Raw genomic sequence first — 19003 nt, forward strand, 5'->3', positions numbered from 1 at the left:
TGTATGAAGCCAGCAGCTGTACCATTAATTAAAATAGAGTTTCTTGTAGAATGAAAAATAGTTGAGAGCCAAGAAATCCACCTCTCACTAAAACCATAACCATTAAGAGCCTTGAATAAAAACTCCCCATGTGCCTTCTTTATGTCCACCTTCATGGCCACAGAAGGATGCCTGGGACTGTTAAAGTTTCTATCCAGTTCATGTGCCATAATTAATGCCTCTTGTATTTTTCTGCCCTTAACAAAGGCACACTGCTCCACCCCAAGCAAAATTTGAAGAACCACTGCCCTTTTCCTTTTCTTTCCCCAAAGCATTTAGCAAGCTTCCATTTTACTTTGTTTTCTTGTTTTCGATCTAATAATTTCCCCATAAATATGATCTCTTGAAGCATGTGTAGTTGATTTTCTTATTTGGAATAATACTAGATTATTTCCCAAAGAAAAAGTTAGAACCTTGTCGACCTCTTAATGGGGCACTGTCAAGCCCCCAAACCAAGTGGCACTGTAGTAAATGCACCAGTCTTCCAAGAAGTGATAAACACAATCTGTCAACATATTTCACTTGATCTTCAACTGTCCACAAGCTTAATAAATAGTAGAATGACTGAACAAATTCAATAATTAACAAAAAATTTGGAGGCAGGAAGACTTCCCATTTCCCAAACACCCCTGTTGTCCAAACAATGGCCCAAGAGGGGTTTTTTGGTTGGGGGGAGGTGAATTGGGTCTTTTGGCAAATTGATAGGAAAATTTTCGACTAACTTGATTAAAATGAAATTTCAACATAAGCAAACAAATAATAAACAAGCTGAAGATAAAAGAGAGATACGGGTAGTGAGATGCAAACACAAGGAACACCGAGTCATAATGTGGTTTGGCACCCCATCTGCGCCCATGACTCGAGAACACCTCTCGAAGATTCCAATCCACAATAGCACTATCCTTCACGGGTGGAGAGGAAACCTTTACAAAGCTTCACATGCTTGTCTCTCTTTGCTAAGTGAACACCTACACCAACCGTTATACAACAATAATCAAGTGGAGGGAAGTGTTGCAATACAAAGTCTGGAATGTGGTCGCCTTCACTAATAGTGATTGTGACATTCGAAGCATGTCATGTAGCGTCAGCCTCTACCATTTTAAACCCCCCACGTGTCTCTAATAGCTTGAAACTGGGAATCACACCACACTTGGAGTGGTAACCAATACAATAGCATCCGCTGCTCTCTTCTCCCCTTCAATATGCCTGAACAACGAACCCTAAAACACCAAACATCCAATCTTAGGGTTGCATCACCCCACGACCTCTTCCCTTCCAGAAGGACTCTAATTGCCTTGGCATGCAACGACAATTGAAAGAGTAACAAAGTATCCGGCAACATCAACATCCCCACGCTGCTGGCCACTTTCCATGCTTGAGAAGCCCACTCAGCTGTTCTTTCCGTTGGCCCTACTGGTTTGTCAAACTTCCTTACAAGACAAGTCTGAAGAGCATCATGCCTCTACCAAAAAACCTTTCCTTTACTTTGAAGCATAACTCTCTCGTCTCTGGCACTGGTAGGACAATGGACTCACCTCCAGCGTACAGCCAACGTAGTCTATCTGCCTTTGCAAACGACCTTGTTTTGTGTGTGCGCGCGTATAGATAAATCAACTATATCTTGTTTTTCCAGTAATTTGAATTTATCAAAGACTCGAACAATCAAAGATTTTATTGGATTAATTACACAAAACACCCATGTAGTACGCCATAGTGCATACCAAAGGGGTGTTTTGTGCAATTAGTCCAATAAAATATTAACAATCAAAGTCATGAGATAAGTAACCTACTCTGCTACTGACTGAAAGTAAAGCTTATCGGTTGAATAAGTTTCTTCCTACTTTTATTATAAATTAACTTTAACTAATCTATGCATTGAACCAAGCATTCATATAATCAACCAACAATAAATTAAAAGCAGTAAAGAAGACACCAGAAATTTCATGTAGAGAATCCAAACCGGGAAAAGCCATGGGACTCAATTATGAGCTCAATACCATTCAAGGCATACTTTGCTCGTAGAATCCCGTGAAAGTTGATTTACCTTCGACCCATGGCATTCCCACTATTTCTATACATCACCATGTATAACTTCAATTAATCCTCAAACACTCGTTCTGTAATTCTAGCCGCCACTTATAGTCAACACAATAACTCTTTGTGGTTTGCCTTCTTTATATAGTGATCATCGCCCAAGGTCTCATACATGAGCATGAAGTAACTATGAACCGAACTACTGGCGTTGTTCATTAGAATTTTCAATCTTGGCACTAAGGAAGATGATCAGTGAACAAAGACGTTCAATCTTAATTCTCAATTGCTCAAATAGGTTTGTGTGCTCAATACATCTCTTTTTCCCTAAGAGACTTTAAATAATTTAGAAACCCTTTTCCAAGTCTAACATCGAATCCTTTTTTAAGTTAAAAACTCCAACTTCTTGTCACTACTAAAGCATGTATTGGTGCATAACTCTTTTACAAGGAATGTACCGGTGCATAAACAAAGTTCAAAACTAAATAAAATCTACTTTATGTCGTTATATAGACTTGGGTATGTGTTAGGGTGCTAGTATGTGTTGAAGCATTGGATTTACCAAATGCCCAAAACTAAGGAAACGGGGACACAATATTGTTTTAATATTTTTCTTTACTTATCAACTTAATTCATTAATTTTGTAAAGTAAAAAAATGTTTACATTTGTTTTGAAGCAAAAGAAACATAGAATATCGTGCATAATTATAGATAAATATTTCTTAATTGATCTGCTTGTTAGATACATGTCAGGCATATACTCCATACGCACACACACACACTCACACACACACACACACACACACACATATATATATATGTATATATATATTTTTCCTAGTTGGTACTCACACACACGTCTCTTCTGAGACTTGAACCCCTGACCTCCCTTTGGGAAGTAAGAGGCTGAAACCGCTAGGCCACTGGCCCTTTGGTGTTTTTTTTTTTTTTCCCCTAGTTGATACTTGCACACATGTCTCTATTGAGACTTGAATTATTGACCTCCCTTTGGGAAGTAAGAGACTGATACCGCTAAGCCACTGGCCCGTTGGTCATACACATATTTAAATACCAGCTACTTCACCAATTTTTGATGAGTCCATGTAAATTTAACAAAATTACAACTCGATGATTTTGATTGTTGACATGACATTTTTCTAAGAAGAGGACACCAAGTCCTAACTAGTTGATTTACATATTCAATATTCTGTTTTTTCTTTTTTCGGGTGGTGGTGTATCTAGTGTGGTTTCATAATTTTTGGAGCCCCCAATGGCTTAATAAATAAGTCGGCAATCTTGAAGAGTTGGTTTTATACAACTTGATAGCTGTGTAAATAATTTAGATCTCAGTTTTTGTAAAGCAGGATGGCAACATTGGTTCAATGTCTTCAATTTCCTTTACATTTTCTCTACCAGTTATTGTAAATGAGTTCCATTTGATGCCAAAATTCTGGTTTCCCTTACAATGGCATTAAATGGAAGATTATATTTGTAATTTTAGAATTTGAGAGGTAATCAGCTGGGCAAGTAGCCCATTTTTTTTGGAAATTTTTGTGGACCATGTTATTGTATTTGTTCCATGCTTTTGCGACCACTATCCATATCTGTACTGTTCGAGTGCTCACTTTATCACTGGCTTGCCTTGGAAAACAGTGCAGGGATTACTGAAGGCTTTTCTATGTGTGGTGGTGACTTCGTTGAAGTCTACAGCGATCCAAGCCAAGTAGGTAGGAGTTATAGTATAACTTCAGTCTTCTTTTTTTTTTTTTAAATCTAATTTTTTGAATTGATGCATAAACTTTTTTTTTTTTTTGATAGATAATGAAAAGATTTTATAAATACGCTGAAACGGGCAGCGCTCCCATATCAAACAACTGCCATCCAAGACGACACTGAAGTTTCAAGCTATCAACAAAATCCAAAAGACAATCCACTGATATACAATCCCGCCCATCCACCCAAAAGAACAAAGAAGAAAGAATACTATACTTAATGGCTCAAATAGGAGACTCCACACCGTCAAAGTATCTCCTATTTCTCTCTCGCCACAAACCCCACCATATACACAAGGGAGTGGCCCTCCAAGCATTTCTGACTCGGCTCTCCACTGTACACGATCTCCAAGTCTCAAGCAAGTCAACCGTAGAATCTGAGAACACCCATGGAATACCTAAAGCAACCAAAAACATGCTCCAAACATCCCTTGCCACCGAGCAATGAATAAGAAGATGGTTGACAGATTCCCCGGTTTTCTTACACATGTAGCACCTGTTTACCACAACTTGACTTCTTCTTCTAAGATTATCAATAGTGAGGATGCTTCCCAAAGCAGCTGTCCACGAGAAAAAAGCTTCCTTCAGTGGTGCTTCGGCCTCCAAACAGATTTCCAAGGAAAAACAAGGCCAAGAAGCTCCACCATACTAAAATAGAAAGACTTGACCTCGAACACCCCTCTCGAGGCACCTACCCACACCATCTCATCCATGCCCACCCTGACCACCATCTGACTATAAATGAAAGCCAAAAGATCTGCAACCTCCACTAGTTCCCAATCATGGAACTGTCTACGAAACCGTAAATCCCAAATCACCCTACCATTATCAAGACGATAAAAATCAGCAACTAAAGCATCTCTATTCACAGCAATTCGATACATAAGCAGGAACCTACGGGCCAAAACCAAATGCCCACACCATATGTCTTCCCAAAATCTGACATTTCTTCGACTAAATGGTAGCAGTCATCAAAATTATTACCATTCTCTCAACTTCAGACTACAAGTTACTTCTTTCTTTCTGAAAATGAATTTTCTTCTTTGTGTGCAAAGTAAGGTTTGTTTACCTTTTATTAAATGTGTGTCATCAGACTTTTTACAATAATTGTGCAGTAATGTCATTTTAAAACTTTTTTTTGATAATTAAAAAAAAATTGGGCAATACTCGAACCTTGGATTCGAGGTGATGTTTTAGCAAAAATGTCATTTTGAAACTTGTTGCACAAATCCGCACCGCTTTTTTTTTTTTTTAAATTTTCTGGATGAGATGTGTATTAAAGGAAGAACATTAGTACAAGAGACAAGAAGGGGGGCATACCCCTTAAAAATAAGAAAAGGAAATGGAGAAGGGCCATTTCCATTACAAAGCAATAAGCAACAAAAACAAAAAGACTAAAAACATGATAGCTCAAGAGAATAAAATAACAAAGTCTTCTGCTGAAAGCTTCAGAACTGTCATAACTTCCCAAATGATGAGAGGGTTGCCCCCTCTGGAGTATCCTTGTGATCCAAGTGGAATGTAGAATTTCTTTCTTTCCAAATCTTCCTGAGAGTAGTAGCAAGGATGACAGAGACAATGGAAGATGAAATTGACTTATTCTGAGTGGCTGCTACATGACCAAGAGATCAACTGATGCAGACTAGTAACCTGAGGCAAAGGAGTACCAGTCAGTTGGAACAGCTTCTCCCAAATGGCCTTGTGCTCATTACTATCAGCTATATCCAAACAATGACAAACAGAAGTAAGATGCAAACCCTGTTGACTTTAAGATATAATCAAATCAAGAGTAAAGTATAAGAAGAAGAAGAAGAAAAAGAGAAGAAAGAGGATGAGAGAAAAAGAGAGAGAGAGATCAGGAAAGAGAGAGAATGAAAGAATACTTTCGTCGTTCCATCACATTCTATTTATACTAATAAGTTTCAGAAATTACACATAGGCCCCAATATTATATAAGTAATAACAAATAAGTCCCTGACAACACTCCCCTTCAAGCTGGTGCAAAGATATCTATCATACCCAGCTTGACTAACATATTTTGCAAGCAAGTCTTGCTCACACCCTTAGTCAAAACATCAGCAACTTGATCATGTGTGTTGATGTATGGAGTACAAATCAACCCAAGACAAAGCTTTTCCTTAATGAAGTGTTGATCGACTTCAATGTGCTTTGTCCGATCATGTTGAACTGGATTGTGGGCAATGCTAACCACTTATAATCATTAAATTATAGTACTTCACTTTTAAGACATTATGGATATAAGTATCACTATTCTTCTATTTAGCATTACTGCAGATGCCTCGATAGCTTAGTGGTTAGTGTCTTCGGTGAATTTTGGGAGTGCCAGGTTTCGACTCTTTGCACTTACTAATCTAACTTCTAACCCTTCTTGCCTTGTAAAAAAAAATAATAATAATTAAAAAATTTAGCAGTACTCATATTTCAGTTAATGTTTTATGTTTATGTGCCACGTGCCTTGCCCCCTCGCCTTTTTAAACGCCAAAACTTGATACGTGGATTTGATGGTTAGAATTATGTATTACAACTACTTAATAATTGAAGAGTGGTGTCAAAAAATAATAATAATAATAATAATAATTATTATTATTATTATTATTGAAGAGTGTTTTGAGCTTAATTAAAACCAAATGTCTTAAGTAGTCCAAAACAAAATACTGATAATTTTTTAATATCTTTTGATAACTTTTTACCTGTACCACCAATATTCTTTTTTCATGTTCATAAGAAATCACAATGTATGATTAGTCATGGGGCCTGAACGTATTTACCCAATATCTCACTGCCATGTGGCCATGCTCTAGCTATGTAGTACATGAATGGAAATGCACATGCCATGCATGGAGTCGGAACCCAAATAAGAGGGCACCATTTTGGTTACTTTCAAACAAAGCCAGCATTGAATACAACGTATCACCCACAAAATCCTGATTAATCTCAGTCCACTCTTAAACGTGGAAAATTGATTGGGGCCCCAAATGGACGGCCCTGATGTTTCCTACCATAAAAAATGGGCCGTACGATTTCCTGGGGAGGGCCATTGTCGCCTACCACGCACGTCGTGACAGCTCACGCCTCTCTGTTGCACACGTCGATAGTGGGGACCTAACCAAGTTGCTTGGTCATGCCACATCCGCGAACAACCACCCTGTGCACGTTCTCCAACAGTTTCTCTCAAGGTTTTGTTCTCAATCATTGGTATGATACCCATTTACTATAATGCCCTTGATTAATTTGTCAATCACAAAACATAATAGACCATAATACCCTTCTGGTTTATTGTTATTTTTATTTTTATTTTTATTTTTTGAGCTTTATCCATCCACCTAATTAGGATTAACTGACTGGTCAAATCACATTCAAATAAAATTTCAAGAAACTGTCTCTTGTCTCCAAACATTCAAAAACTTGACAATTATGGAAGTGATCCATGTGAAAAAAGTTAATTATTAAATTTAAGATATAAGTAAGATATTGCATTTTTATTAAAAAAAGGTATAATGTAATGGTCATTGTACAAAACTTTTGATTAGAAAATTTATTTAATGGGTCATCAAAACGGTAAAAGCATTTGAGATTCTCAAATACAATCTTGCTTACGCCCTTTGTAAGAATGTCTGCAAGCTGTTGAGAGCTTGTGACAAATGGAGTGCAAATTTGACCAGAGATGATCTTCTCTCGAATGAAGTGACGGTCCACCTCTATATGCTTAGTCCTGTGATGCTGAACGGGATTTGCTGTTATGCTAATAGCAGACTTGTTATCGCAGTAGAGTGAGAATGGAAGTGACACTGGAAGGCCCAAGTCTGTCATCAAGGTTTTCAGCCATAGCAACTCACATACCCCAAGTGCCATAGCCCTATACTCTGCCTCTGCACTAGATCGAGAGACAACATCCTGCTTCTTACTATGCCAAGTAACCAAGTTACCACCAACAGTGGTACAATAACCCGAAGTTGACCTCCTATCTGAAATTGATCCAGCATAATCAGTATCTGTCCAAGTCTCAACACATATGTGACGATGATTGGCAAACAAAATACCACGGCCCGGACACCCTTTTAAATAGCGAAGGATCCGAATAGCTGCATCAAGGTGAGGGGTACGAGGAGAGTGCATGAATTGACTCACGACACTCACGGCATAAGCAATGTTAGGTCGAGTCATGGATAAATAGATGAGCTTCACCACAAGTTGCTGATATAGACCAACATTTGACAACAACTCCACCTCAGAATCAGCCAACCGATGATTCTGCTCAATCGGAGTATCAGTAGGACGAGCGCTAAGCTGACCAGAAACAGAAAGCAAGCCAAGAACATACTTGCGTTGAGAGATGAAAATACTAGCCTTGGAGTGAGCCACCTCAATGCCCAGAAAGTACCATAAGGGGCCAAGATCCTTATTCTTAAACTGACGGCCAAGATAGCTCTTAACCTCGGCAATTCCGGTAGTATCATCGCCGGGAAGAACAATATCATCGACATACACAATGAGAACAACTGTCTTACCGCCTGCATGGCGTAAAAATAAGGTATGATCAGCTGCACTTTGATGGAAACCAAACTTGAGCATGGCAGTGCCAAAGCGATCAGACCAAGCTCGAAGAGACTGCTTGAGGTCATACAGAGAACGACGAAGACGACGTACCATACCAGAATGAGCAGGAGAACGAAAGCCCGGAGGAGGAACCATGTACACCTCCTCCTGCAAATCACTATTGAGAAAGACATTCTTGACATCTAACTGATATAGAGGCCAAGATCAAATTGCGGCAACAGAAAATAATACATGGATGGTATTCATCTTGGCAACAGGGGTAAAAGTCTCCTGATAATCTATGCCATAAGTTTGAGCATAACCCTTTGGCAACTAACTGGGCCTTGTAATGAGCAACTGACTCATCTGGATTATGCTTAACTATAAACACCCAACGACAACCCACAACCTTTCGTCCAATAGGAAGCAGAACCATGTCCCAAGTCTGATTTTTCTCAAGTGCTTGTAGTTTTGTCATAGCATCATGCCATTGAGGTTGTGCTAGTGCATCTACAACAAATGAAGGAAGAGGAACCGAGGCAACAGAAATAAGAAAACTCCGATAGGAGGGTGAGAGAGCATAATCAGAAACAAAATTAGAAATAGGGTATGTACAAGAACGTTTACCCTTTCGAAGAGCAAAGCTGATGCCAAAGGAACAAGGCAGTCGATCGTGGGAGTAGAAGCTTGTACCTATTGTCTTCGACTATAAACTTGTGCAAAAGGAACAATTCCCCCTGCTAAAGGGGTATCATGAGGAGGAATTATAGAAGACGAAACAAGTAACGGTAGAGGAGTTGAAGACGGTAGAGGAGTTGAAGACGGAAGAAGGTGATCATCCATTATATTCAATGGGAACTATTCACTTTGAGAACCAACTGAACCACTATAGTATGGTGTATGCTCAAAGAAAGAAACATCCATGGATATAAACCGTCGACGACTGGGAGGATGGTGACACATATAACCTTTTTGAGAGTGAGAATAGCCCAAAAACACACACTTCAAAGCTTTAGGGTCAAGCTTTGTAAGAGTCTGCCCCAACTGTTGAACAAAGCACACACACCTGAAGACTCGCGGAGGAATCAAAAAAACAGATGAATTGGGATGTAAGATTTAGAGTGGGGCTGCAAAGTTAAGAACCCTAGAAAGAGTTCTATTAATGATGTAAACAGCTGTAAGAACTGCATTTCCCCAAAATGACTGGGGAACATTCATGCCAATGCAAATTGCTCTGGCTAAGTCAAGGATGTGGCGATTCTTTCTCTCAGAACGGCTATTCTGTTGAGGAGTTTTAACATTAGCCATCTGATGCTTAATTCCAAATTCTGTACATAACCGCTGTACCTTCCTGGTCAGATCTGAATTTTTTAATGGTACGACCATATTGAGTCTGAACCATTATCATAAAATTTTTAAAAATGGTGTATAACTCATTTTTGGTTTTCATAAGATAAACCCATGTAACACGACTATGATCATCAATGAACAACACGAAATATCGAAATTCAAGACTAGAAGTAACTGGGTAAGGACCCCACACATCTGAATGAACAAGATCAAAAGGTGTTAAAGCAGATTTATTACTACTAGCAGGGTAATTGGAACGAACATGTTTAGCCATATGACATGTCTCGTAGGATAAATCTGACACTGCTACGTTACAAAATAAGGAAGGAAATAAATGTTTTAAATAACTGAAAGATCTATGTCCTAAACGCATGTGCCAACGCATAAGCTGGGCTTTATTAGATGAAACAAAATTAGAAAATGATGTGGAATGTGCTTGAGGTGACAAAGGAGCATCCAACAGATATAGACCGTCCACTTCGTGACCACTGGCAATCGTCCGATTTGACACCAGATCTTGAAAAATACAATAAGATGGAAAGAACGTTACGCTACAATTTAATTGTTTGGTAACGCTACTAATAGAAATAAGATTTGTAGTCAACTATGGAACATGAAGTGTATCTGACAAAGTTAATGAAGGAGTAACTGATATGTGACCCTTCTCATCAATGCAAGATGGAGAGCCATCCGTAAGGTGTACCTTGCGATGGCCAGAGCAGATACTATAAGATTGGAAGAATGAGGACGTACCAGTCATATTGTCTGAAGCACCAGAATCAATGAGCCATGGTGTTGAAGATGTAGATACGCTATGTGCAAATGTAATAGTACCTAAGTGGGCATAAGTGGAGGTTGGCTGAGTTGATGCCTGCATTTGGTTGAAGAATTGTTTGAACTTGTCTAAATCAGCTTGAGTTATGGTAACTGTGGCAGAAGATGTAGAGGCATATTTGTCAGGAGTTGACAACGAGGCTGGTTGTGTGACAGAATGTGTAGAGGATCGAGGCTATTGTTTCTGTTGCGGTGGGCGTCCATGTAGAGCATAACAACGAGATTTGATGTGACCAATTTTTCCGCAATGGTCAGACTGTCCGCATTGTCGTCCCAGAGGAGGACCGGTGGTAGAGCTCTGAACTGATTGGGATGGTGCACTTTCTGAAAGGTTGGGAACCCGAACTGCCATAGCAGAACAATCAACAGAAGCAACACCTAATGGATGAGTTCGATGGCTCTCATCTGACAACACATAGGAGTATACATCCTCAAGAGTAAGGAATGGAGATAAGCCCAATAAATGAACACGAGCATAGTCAAACTCGTCGTTCAACCTGGCAAGAATTGAAATACTCGATTCTTCTCCATATTCCTTGCATATAAAACTATATCATCTGGATCCTTCCAAGAGTGGAAGGAATTATAATATGACATCTCCTCCCAAATAGCACGAAGCTTGGCGATGTAACCTGAAACTATCAAGTCATCCTGAGAAATCTTGGTGATATCTCGCCCTAGTTAGAAAATCCGTGCATTATTCTGCCTTTGAGAATAAGTGCGTTGAACTGTATCCCAAATCTGCGTAGTAGTCTTCATAAACATATAGCCAACAGGTATGTTTGGTTGCATCAAATTGACTAGCCAAGACATAATCATAGCGTTCTCTGACTCAGCTGGCTCTTTCTCAGAACTAGTAATATAAGCCAATCTTGCTTTTGCCACCAATGAACATCTTGGCAGACTGTGCCGAAATCAAATAGTTGGAACCATCCAACTTCACTATGGTGATTTGAAGTCCTGGATTTTCTGATGAGTTGGTGGGAAAAATGGCACCACCATGTACAGAACTTGAGCTAAGGGAATCAACAATCGAGGACCCTGAATCTGCCATAATCTGTCACATGACAATAAAAAATTGTTTTCGATCACAAAACAGCAACACAGAAAAACATGTGTAGGCTACGTCACACGATGTCACAAACATCCTAAGGTGGTGGTTGCACAATTAGCAAGGCTATTGAAAGGTGTGGAAAGGTGTTGGCTCTGATACCAAGTAGAAATAAAAAGAAGAAAAAAGGAGAGAATTGTGTAAAGGCTTGAATGAGATGAATCACTCATTCACAGCTCTAGTATTTATAGATAAAAAGAGCACATGCTTATATTACAAGAAAGGAAACTAAATCAAATCTAAATTAACTCACAACATATTCTAGAGCATATTCTATTACATATTCTATAACATAATCAAATCTCTGCTAATATGGTAAGTTATTCCATAAATCGTGGCTATCATATATGCTAACATATGCATAGTCAAATCTATGCTATTATGGAAAGTCATTCCATAAATCGTGGATATCATATATGCTAACAACAACCCAACTCACCCAACATCGTTTGTAGCCATAACAAATCACAAACTTTGTGTGCCATGGATTTGAACTCAGCCTCTGCATTAGATCTAGCTACAACATATTGTTTCTTACTTCACCATGAAATAAGATTACCTCCAACAAATGTGCAATATTCTGAAGCAGATTGTCGATCTGTCACAGACCTTGCCCAATCAACATCAGTATAGGCTTCAACACGCAAGTGGCCATTACGGCCAAATAATATCCCTTTACCAGGTGAAGTCTTGTAACAACCCTTACCCTAGCTAAACACAATATTCTCCACTTTTGGCTCCCTCGGACCAGAGACTTCCCAAGGGGTCACCTATGAGTACTACACCAGGTTAAGCACGCTTAACTCCGGAGTTCTGATAGGTTCATGGCCATCACGACTTTAAAATGTGTTGTGTCATAGAAGGGTGTTGAATCTATATATAGCACTTGCCCCATCCACACCCAGGCGATGTGCGATTGTGCAGCTGTAACTCGGCTAGTGTTGTAGCTTACTGGTGCTATCTGCACACGCTCCCACACAGCCGCCCACAAGGTCGCCACAATCACCTCGCCTTTGGGGCTCAACGTCCTTGTGTCCTCGCTATTCAAACCTAGGGCTCCGATACCACGTGTAACGACTCACTCCACCACATGGTATGATATTATCCGCTTTGGGCCTGAGCCCGCACAGTTTTGCTCTTGGGCTTTACCCCAAAAGACCTCATACCAATTGGAGATAACACCACTACATATAATCACTTCACCTTTCTCTTACCGAGGCAATGTGGGATTGTGCACCCATAGCTTGCCCAGTGTAGTATCCAGTGCCTCGCACCCGCCCACAAAATTTGCCACAAAGGAGGGGGGGGGGGGTGATTATGGTGACGTTGTGGGCGGGTGTGTGTGAGCGTGTGCAGGTGGCACTAGTAGGCTACAAAACTGGGTGAGCTACAGGTGCACAACCTCATATCGCCTAGGTATGGATGGGGGCAAGTGCTATATGTCCATTCAACACCCTTCTATGATACAACGCGTTTTAAAGCTGTGATGGCCGTGAACCTACTAGAATTTCGGAGTTAAGCGTGCTTAAGCTAGAGTAATACCAAGATAGGTGACCCCTTGGGAAGTCTTTGGTCTGAGGGATCCAAAAGTGGACAATATTGTGTCTGGCTAAGGTAAGGGTTGTTACAAAATACAAATGGTATTAGAGCCTGACCAGTCGGAAGTGTGGCCAACAAGGACGTTATGCCCCAAAGGGAGGGTGATTGTGGCGACCTTGTGGGTGGGTGCGAGGCACTGGCAGACTACCACACTTAGTGAGCTACGGGTGCACAATCTTGCATCGCCTGGGTAAGGGAAATGTGAAGTGCTTATATATGGTGGTGTCATTTCCAATTGGTACGAGGTCTTTTGGGGTAAAACCCAAGAGCAAAACCGTGTGGGCTTTAGGCCCAAAGCAGACAATATCATACCATGTGGTGGAGTGGGTCGTTACAACCCTTGAGGTAGTGAAGAACATGATGAGCTGCCTTAAGGTGAGGTGTATGTGGGGGATGCATAAACTGACTAATCACACTAACAGTGTAGGCAATATCCGAGTGCGTGAGAGATAGGTAAATTAGTTTCCTAACCAATTGCTAAAATCTTTTCACATCACTAATGGGTCTCTATCTATATCATTAACTCTATGGTTCTGCTCAATGTGAATATCACTAGGTCTAGCTCCAAGCCTGCCTGTTTCAGCCAACAAATCTAACAAATACTTCCGTTGAGAAATGAATACCCCTTTCTTCGATCTACACACCTCGATGCCAAGAAAGTATCTCAATAATCCGAGGTCTTTAACCTCGAACTTTGTCTCCAAGAATGATTTCATTTGATGAATCTCTTCTGAATCATTTCCAGTGATAACAATATCATTAACATATACAATAAAGGCAGTGGTGCAGCCCTGGTGCTTCTTGATGAAGAGAGTATGATCTGCCTGACTCTGTGTGTACCCTACTCTTTTCTACTCTTTTCACAGCAGTGCTAAACCTCTTAAACCAAGCACGTGGCGACTGCTTTAACCAATACAAGGCTTTATTCAGCTTGCACACTAAATTCTGACGATTGGCAAGCTTAAACCCTGGTGGCACAGTCATATACCCCTCTTCCTCCAAGTCACCTTTTTGGAAAACATTCTTTACATCCAGCTGATGTAAAGGCCAATTCAAATTAGCTGCCAAAGAAAGAAGGACACATAGAGTTCATCTTGGCAATTGGAGCAAATGATTCCGGATAATCAATCCCATAGGTCTGAGTGAAGCCCTTTGCAACTAACCGGGCTTTATATCTCTCAATTGTTTGCATGATACTTTATTGTGTAGACCCATTTGCAGCCTATTGGTTTCTTATCCCTAGGTAATGGAACAATATCCCAAGTACCATTCTTCTCAAGGGCCTTCATCTCTTCAAGCATGGCTTCCTTCCATGGAGTTTGGCTGAGAGTATCTAAAACACTAGAAGGAACATATACAGAGGTGATAAACGAAGTGAAAGCACGATATGTTGGAGATAAGGCATTATAGGATACAAACTGAGATATGGGATGTTTTTTACAGCTACGAACACCTTTACGATAGGCAATAAGGACATCAAGATGAACATGAATGCTATTGGGAAAAGAATCAGGAGTATCAATGTCAATTGAGGAATTTTACCTGGATCGAGGGAGACTTCTTAGTCCTGGGGCAAGTCAATGACTTGTTTTGCCCTCCTAGTGTAGACAATTGGCTGCTTTCCTTGCTGAAAATCATTAATGGTAGGAGGACTAGACGTAGGCACCTCAGTAAGAAGCTCCCCCTGAATGGGAACAGGCAAAGGAAGGGGGCATTCCCTCTGAATGGACGGCATATTCTCTACTTGTATAGTAGTCTCCCCCTGTAGAGAATCCCGAGTAGTGGAAAAAAAAGGAATAGACTCAAAGAATGTAACATCCATGGAGACAAGGCGACGACATATGGTAGGGTATAACACCGATACCCTTTCTGAGTGGCGGAGTATCCAAGAAATAAGCATCGGATTGCCTTAGGGTCCATTTTGTCCTTGCGATGATGAATGTGAACATAACAAACACAACCAAACACTTTCGGAGGGACAGTAAACAAGGCAATGTTATGGTGTAAAACAAAGAAGGGGGATTGATAGCCATGAACCGTAGAAGGCATACGATTGATAAGGTATGTAGTTGTTAAGGTTGCATAAGTCCAATAACTTTTAGGCACTTCCATCCCAATTAGAAGAGAACGGGTAACCTCCGTAATATGACTCTGTTTTCTTTCAGCTACATCGTTCTGTTGTGGTGTGTCGACACAGGAGGTTTGATGGATAATCTTGTTATTAGCAAAAAATGAGGCAAGACCACCATACATAAACTCTCTTTCATTATCAGATCGAAGGATTTTGTGGGGACAACCAAACTGAGTACATACCATCCTATGAAAGGTTTTAAAAATGGAATGAACTTCATTTTTGGTTTTTCATAAGATAGCCAAGTATGTCGACTAAAGTCATCAACAAACACAACAAAGTACCGAAAACCAAGTAATGAAGTAGTAGATTCAGGACCCCACACATCAGAATGAACAAGCTGTAAAGGAGTTGTACTTTTATTAATACTAGTAGGTTAAGAAACACGACATTTTTTGGCAAGAATGTATGTTTCACAATTGAACTCAAAAGATTCAATAGAAGCAAACTGGGGAAGCACATGCTTCAAAACAGGAAGAGGTAAATGACCTAGTCTATTATGTCATCGCTTTAACAAATCTTTATTGATATTACTATTCCTAACACTAGATTGATTTGCAACATAATAAGAAGTTGGCCTCACGTTCAACAAATACAAGCCATTGTCCTCACATCCACTTCCAATCGTCTTCCCCGTATCCAAGTCCTGAAACATACAGTGAGATGGAAAAAAGGTTACACTACAATTCAATCATTTTGTAATGTGACTGATAGAAAGGAGGTTATTGGTAAACTTTGGGACATGAAGAACAGAGGATAAGGTAAGATTAGGAGAGGCAGAAATAGTGCCCTTCCCCGTAATGGAGGTGAAGGTGCCATCAGCCACTCTAACCTTATCCTTACCAGAACATAAACTGTATGAAGAAAAATCAGATGCCATACTAGTCGTGTGATCAGTGGCTCCTGAATCAATGATCCAGGGTGGCCCACCAGATAATGTGGAAACCTGATGTGCCGAATGAGAGGTACTTGTCTGAGCGAAGTTAGAGGTGGAATGAAGGCATGTTGTGCTAGTAGATGTCGGAGAGCATCAAGTTCAGCCCCAGACAAAGAACTCGGTGGCTCTGAGGAGGCATGACTAGTAGAAGCAGTCTCACGTTCTGCAATATGTGCCGTAGATAACCCCTCTAAATGGACCAGGCCTCGACCTAACATTTGTTTGAGTAGGGCGACCGTGTAGATTCCAGCATGTTTCCACAGTGATCACACCTCAACTTGCTCTTGTCATCCTGCTTCCCTCCTTTTGGAGGATTGGGTTTGTTCCATTGTTGTGTGGCAAGAGCAGACTTTTCAGACAATGGTACTTCTGGCTCAGGCTTAGTGTATACAGGTGCAAACATAGCCTTTATTCTACTCTCCTCACCTTGGATATACGATAACACATTTCTAACAGATGTAGGGGCTGGATACCTACCTTACTCTTGTACCCTAGCATGCTCATATCTCGGATGTAGACTAGCCAATAACTCATAGATTCGATTCCTTTCTACCATAACATGAAATGCTTTAACATCAGCTGCACACATAGGTATGTAGTCTTGGTAGTGATCTAACTCTTCCCATTTACCACGTAGAGTGTGGTAATATTTAGCAAGAGTGTGATCTTCCTACTTGAATCTTGAAATCTGTTGTTGGAGTTCATACAGTATTGCAAAATTACTAACTGAGGAATACGTCTCTTCTACAACCGTCCATAGTTTTTTAGCTATTTTCACAAGCAAAAACCCTTTGCTGATCTGTGGCTGCATTGACTGCAACAACCATGCCATAACTAGTGCATTATTTGCACTTCACTCTTTGAATTCAGGATCATTCTTGGAAGGTTACGTGATAGTCCCTTTGATATGGTTGATCATCCTACGACCAGTGATATGCATACGAGTAGATTGAGCCCACTCCATATAATTCGTTTCATCTAGCCTAACAGTCGTAATACAAAGCCCTGGATGGTCATCACTACTACCTCCCAATACTGGAGTCAGACTAGGAGAAGACCAAACTTCTTTTGAAGTCACCTCTGAGTTAGACATTTTATCAAACAGTTTCTGGGTATACAATCCTCAGAAACAAAAGCAGCAACAAAATATGTAGAGAACCACTTCTCTAACACATAAACTTCAACCAGAAAGATCACCGTCTTCTGAGATGCATAAAAAGTGACCACGCAGTCACAACACAAACTCTAGAAAGCAACAAAGGAGACCATACCAGAATTGCGAATGACGAAGAAAAAGCTGCTGTTGCAGAACCACGCGAACACGAAAAAAAACCAATCGAGACTGCAACAGATAAAAAACAGGGCCAAAATTTTTTTAACACTGTGGATGTAATTAACACTACTTCCTTGCAATCAAATTCCATCTTGGAATCTCTTCAAAACACTTCACACCCACTAGGATTTACGCAAACTTGCCCTAGGGTTTCAACTACACACCTAGAGCTTTACAAACCATGCTCTACTACCATGTTGACTTTAAGATATAATCAAATCAAGAGTAAAGTATAAGAAGAAGAAGAAAAAGAGAAGAACGAGGATGAGAGAGAGAGAGAGCGAGGGGGGGGGGGGGGGGGGGGGGGGGGTTGGAAGAGAGAAAGAATTCTTTCATCCTTCCATCACATTCTATTTATGCTAATAAGTTTCAGAAATTACACATAAGCCCCAATATTATATAAGCAATAACAAATAAGCCCCTTACAACAATCCCTTCTCTGTAACTTCACCAAAGAGAGGTTCCTATTCCTCATAATCAAAGTAGAAGCAACTGCAGCTCTAGGTCTACAGAACTTCCAAACCACTCTATGCCATAAGACCTTCTGATCTTTCTTCCTTACCGAGTCCCAAACAGATTTGAATGAAAAAATACCCTTCTTCCAAACAACTTTGTCAGGTTCATTCTTCAAAGAAATTCTGCAAATGGCATTTGAAATCTGAGAAGGGAAGAATTCTGGGAATTGCCATCTACCATCATGAATGAGGGTTGAAACAGTGGAGCTTCTGTCAAACCCTCTACAGGCATTCAAACCAACCAATTGCACAATAGATATCCCATTGCACCACGGGTCAAATAAGAGACTAAACTTTGTACCTGTGCCAAGAATGTAAGATTAATTATCAAGAATAAAATGCCTGACTTCAAAAATTTGTTTCCAAACAACAAAGGACTCTGTGCAGGCTGCAATGTCCACAAAGAAGTCTGATGCAGGTACTTTGCTTGAAATAACTGAACCCATAGTTTCTCTTTTCCTTGAATGAAATCCTAAGCAATGACACATTTAGCACCAAAGTCTATATCCTCCACTTTCCTCAGACCAAAGCCTCCTTTAGAAGTAGGCCTAGTGATCATCTTCCAACACATTTGGTTGCATCTTATTGACATCTTCATTACCTCCCCAAATGAACTTTTTCAGCTTTCTTTTTATGGTAACTCTACAGGACCAAGGGATTTTGTATACAAAACTCCAGTAGTAAATGAAAGACAACAAGACAGTCTTAACCAACTCCACTCTACCTTCAAGGGCTCCTTGATTCTTCTCTTCCTCTTAACAAAGTGAGAAAATCAAAGAACTTTTGTTTCTATT

General features: G+C 40.1%; 1 protein-coding gene across 1 annotated transcript in view; it reads left to right on the forward strand.

Moving 5' to 3' along the window:
• Positions 1-19003, forward strand: part of LOC132311108 (uncharacterized) — a 57972-nt gene that overhangs the window by 25794 nt on the left and 13175 nt on the right. The window contains exon 13 of the mRNA XM_059808840.1: positions 3724-3797. Within this exon, the coding sequence (XP_059664823.1) occupies positions 3724-3797 (74 nt within the window). The remainder of the gene's footprint in view (positions 1-3723; positions 3798-19003) is intronic.

Source organism: Cornus florida, unplaced genomic scaffold (assembly GCF_030987335.1).
Source record: "Cornus florida cultivar Cherokee Brave unplaced genomic scaffold, ASM3098733v1 CherokeeBrave_3.0.0_Hap2_Chr06, whole genome shotgun sequence".
Classification (NCBI taxonomy): domain Eukaryota; kingdom Viridiplantae; phylum Streptophyta; class Magnoliopsida; order Cornales; family Cornaceae; genus Cornus; species Cornus florida.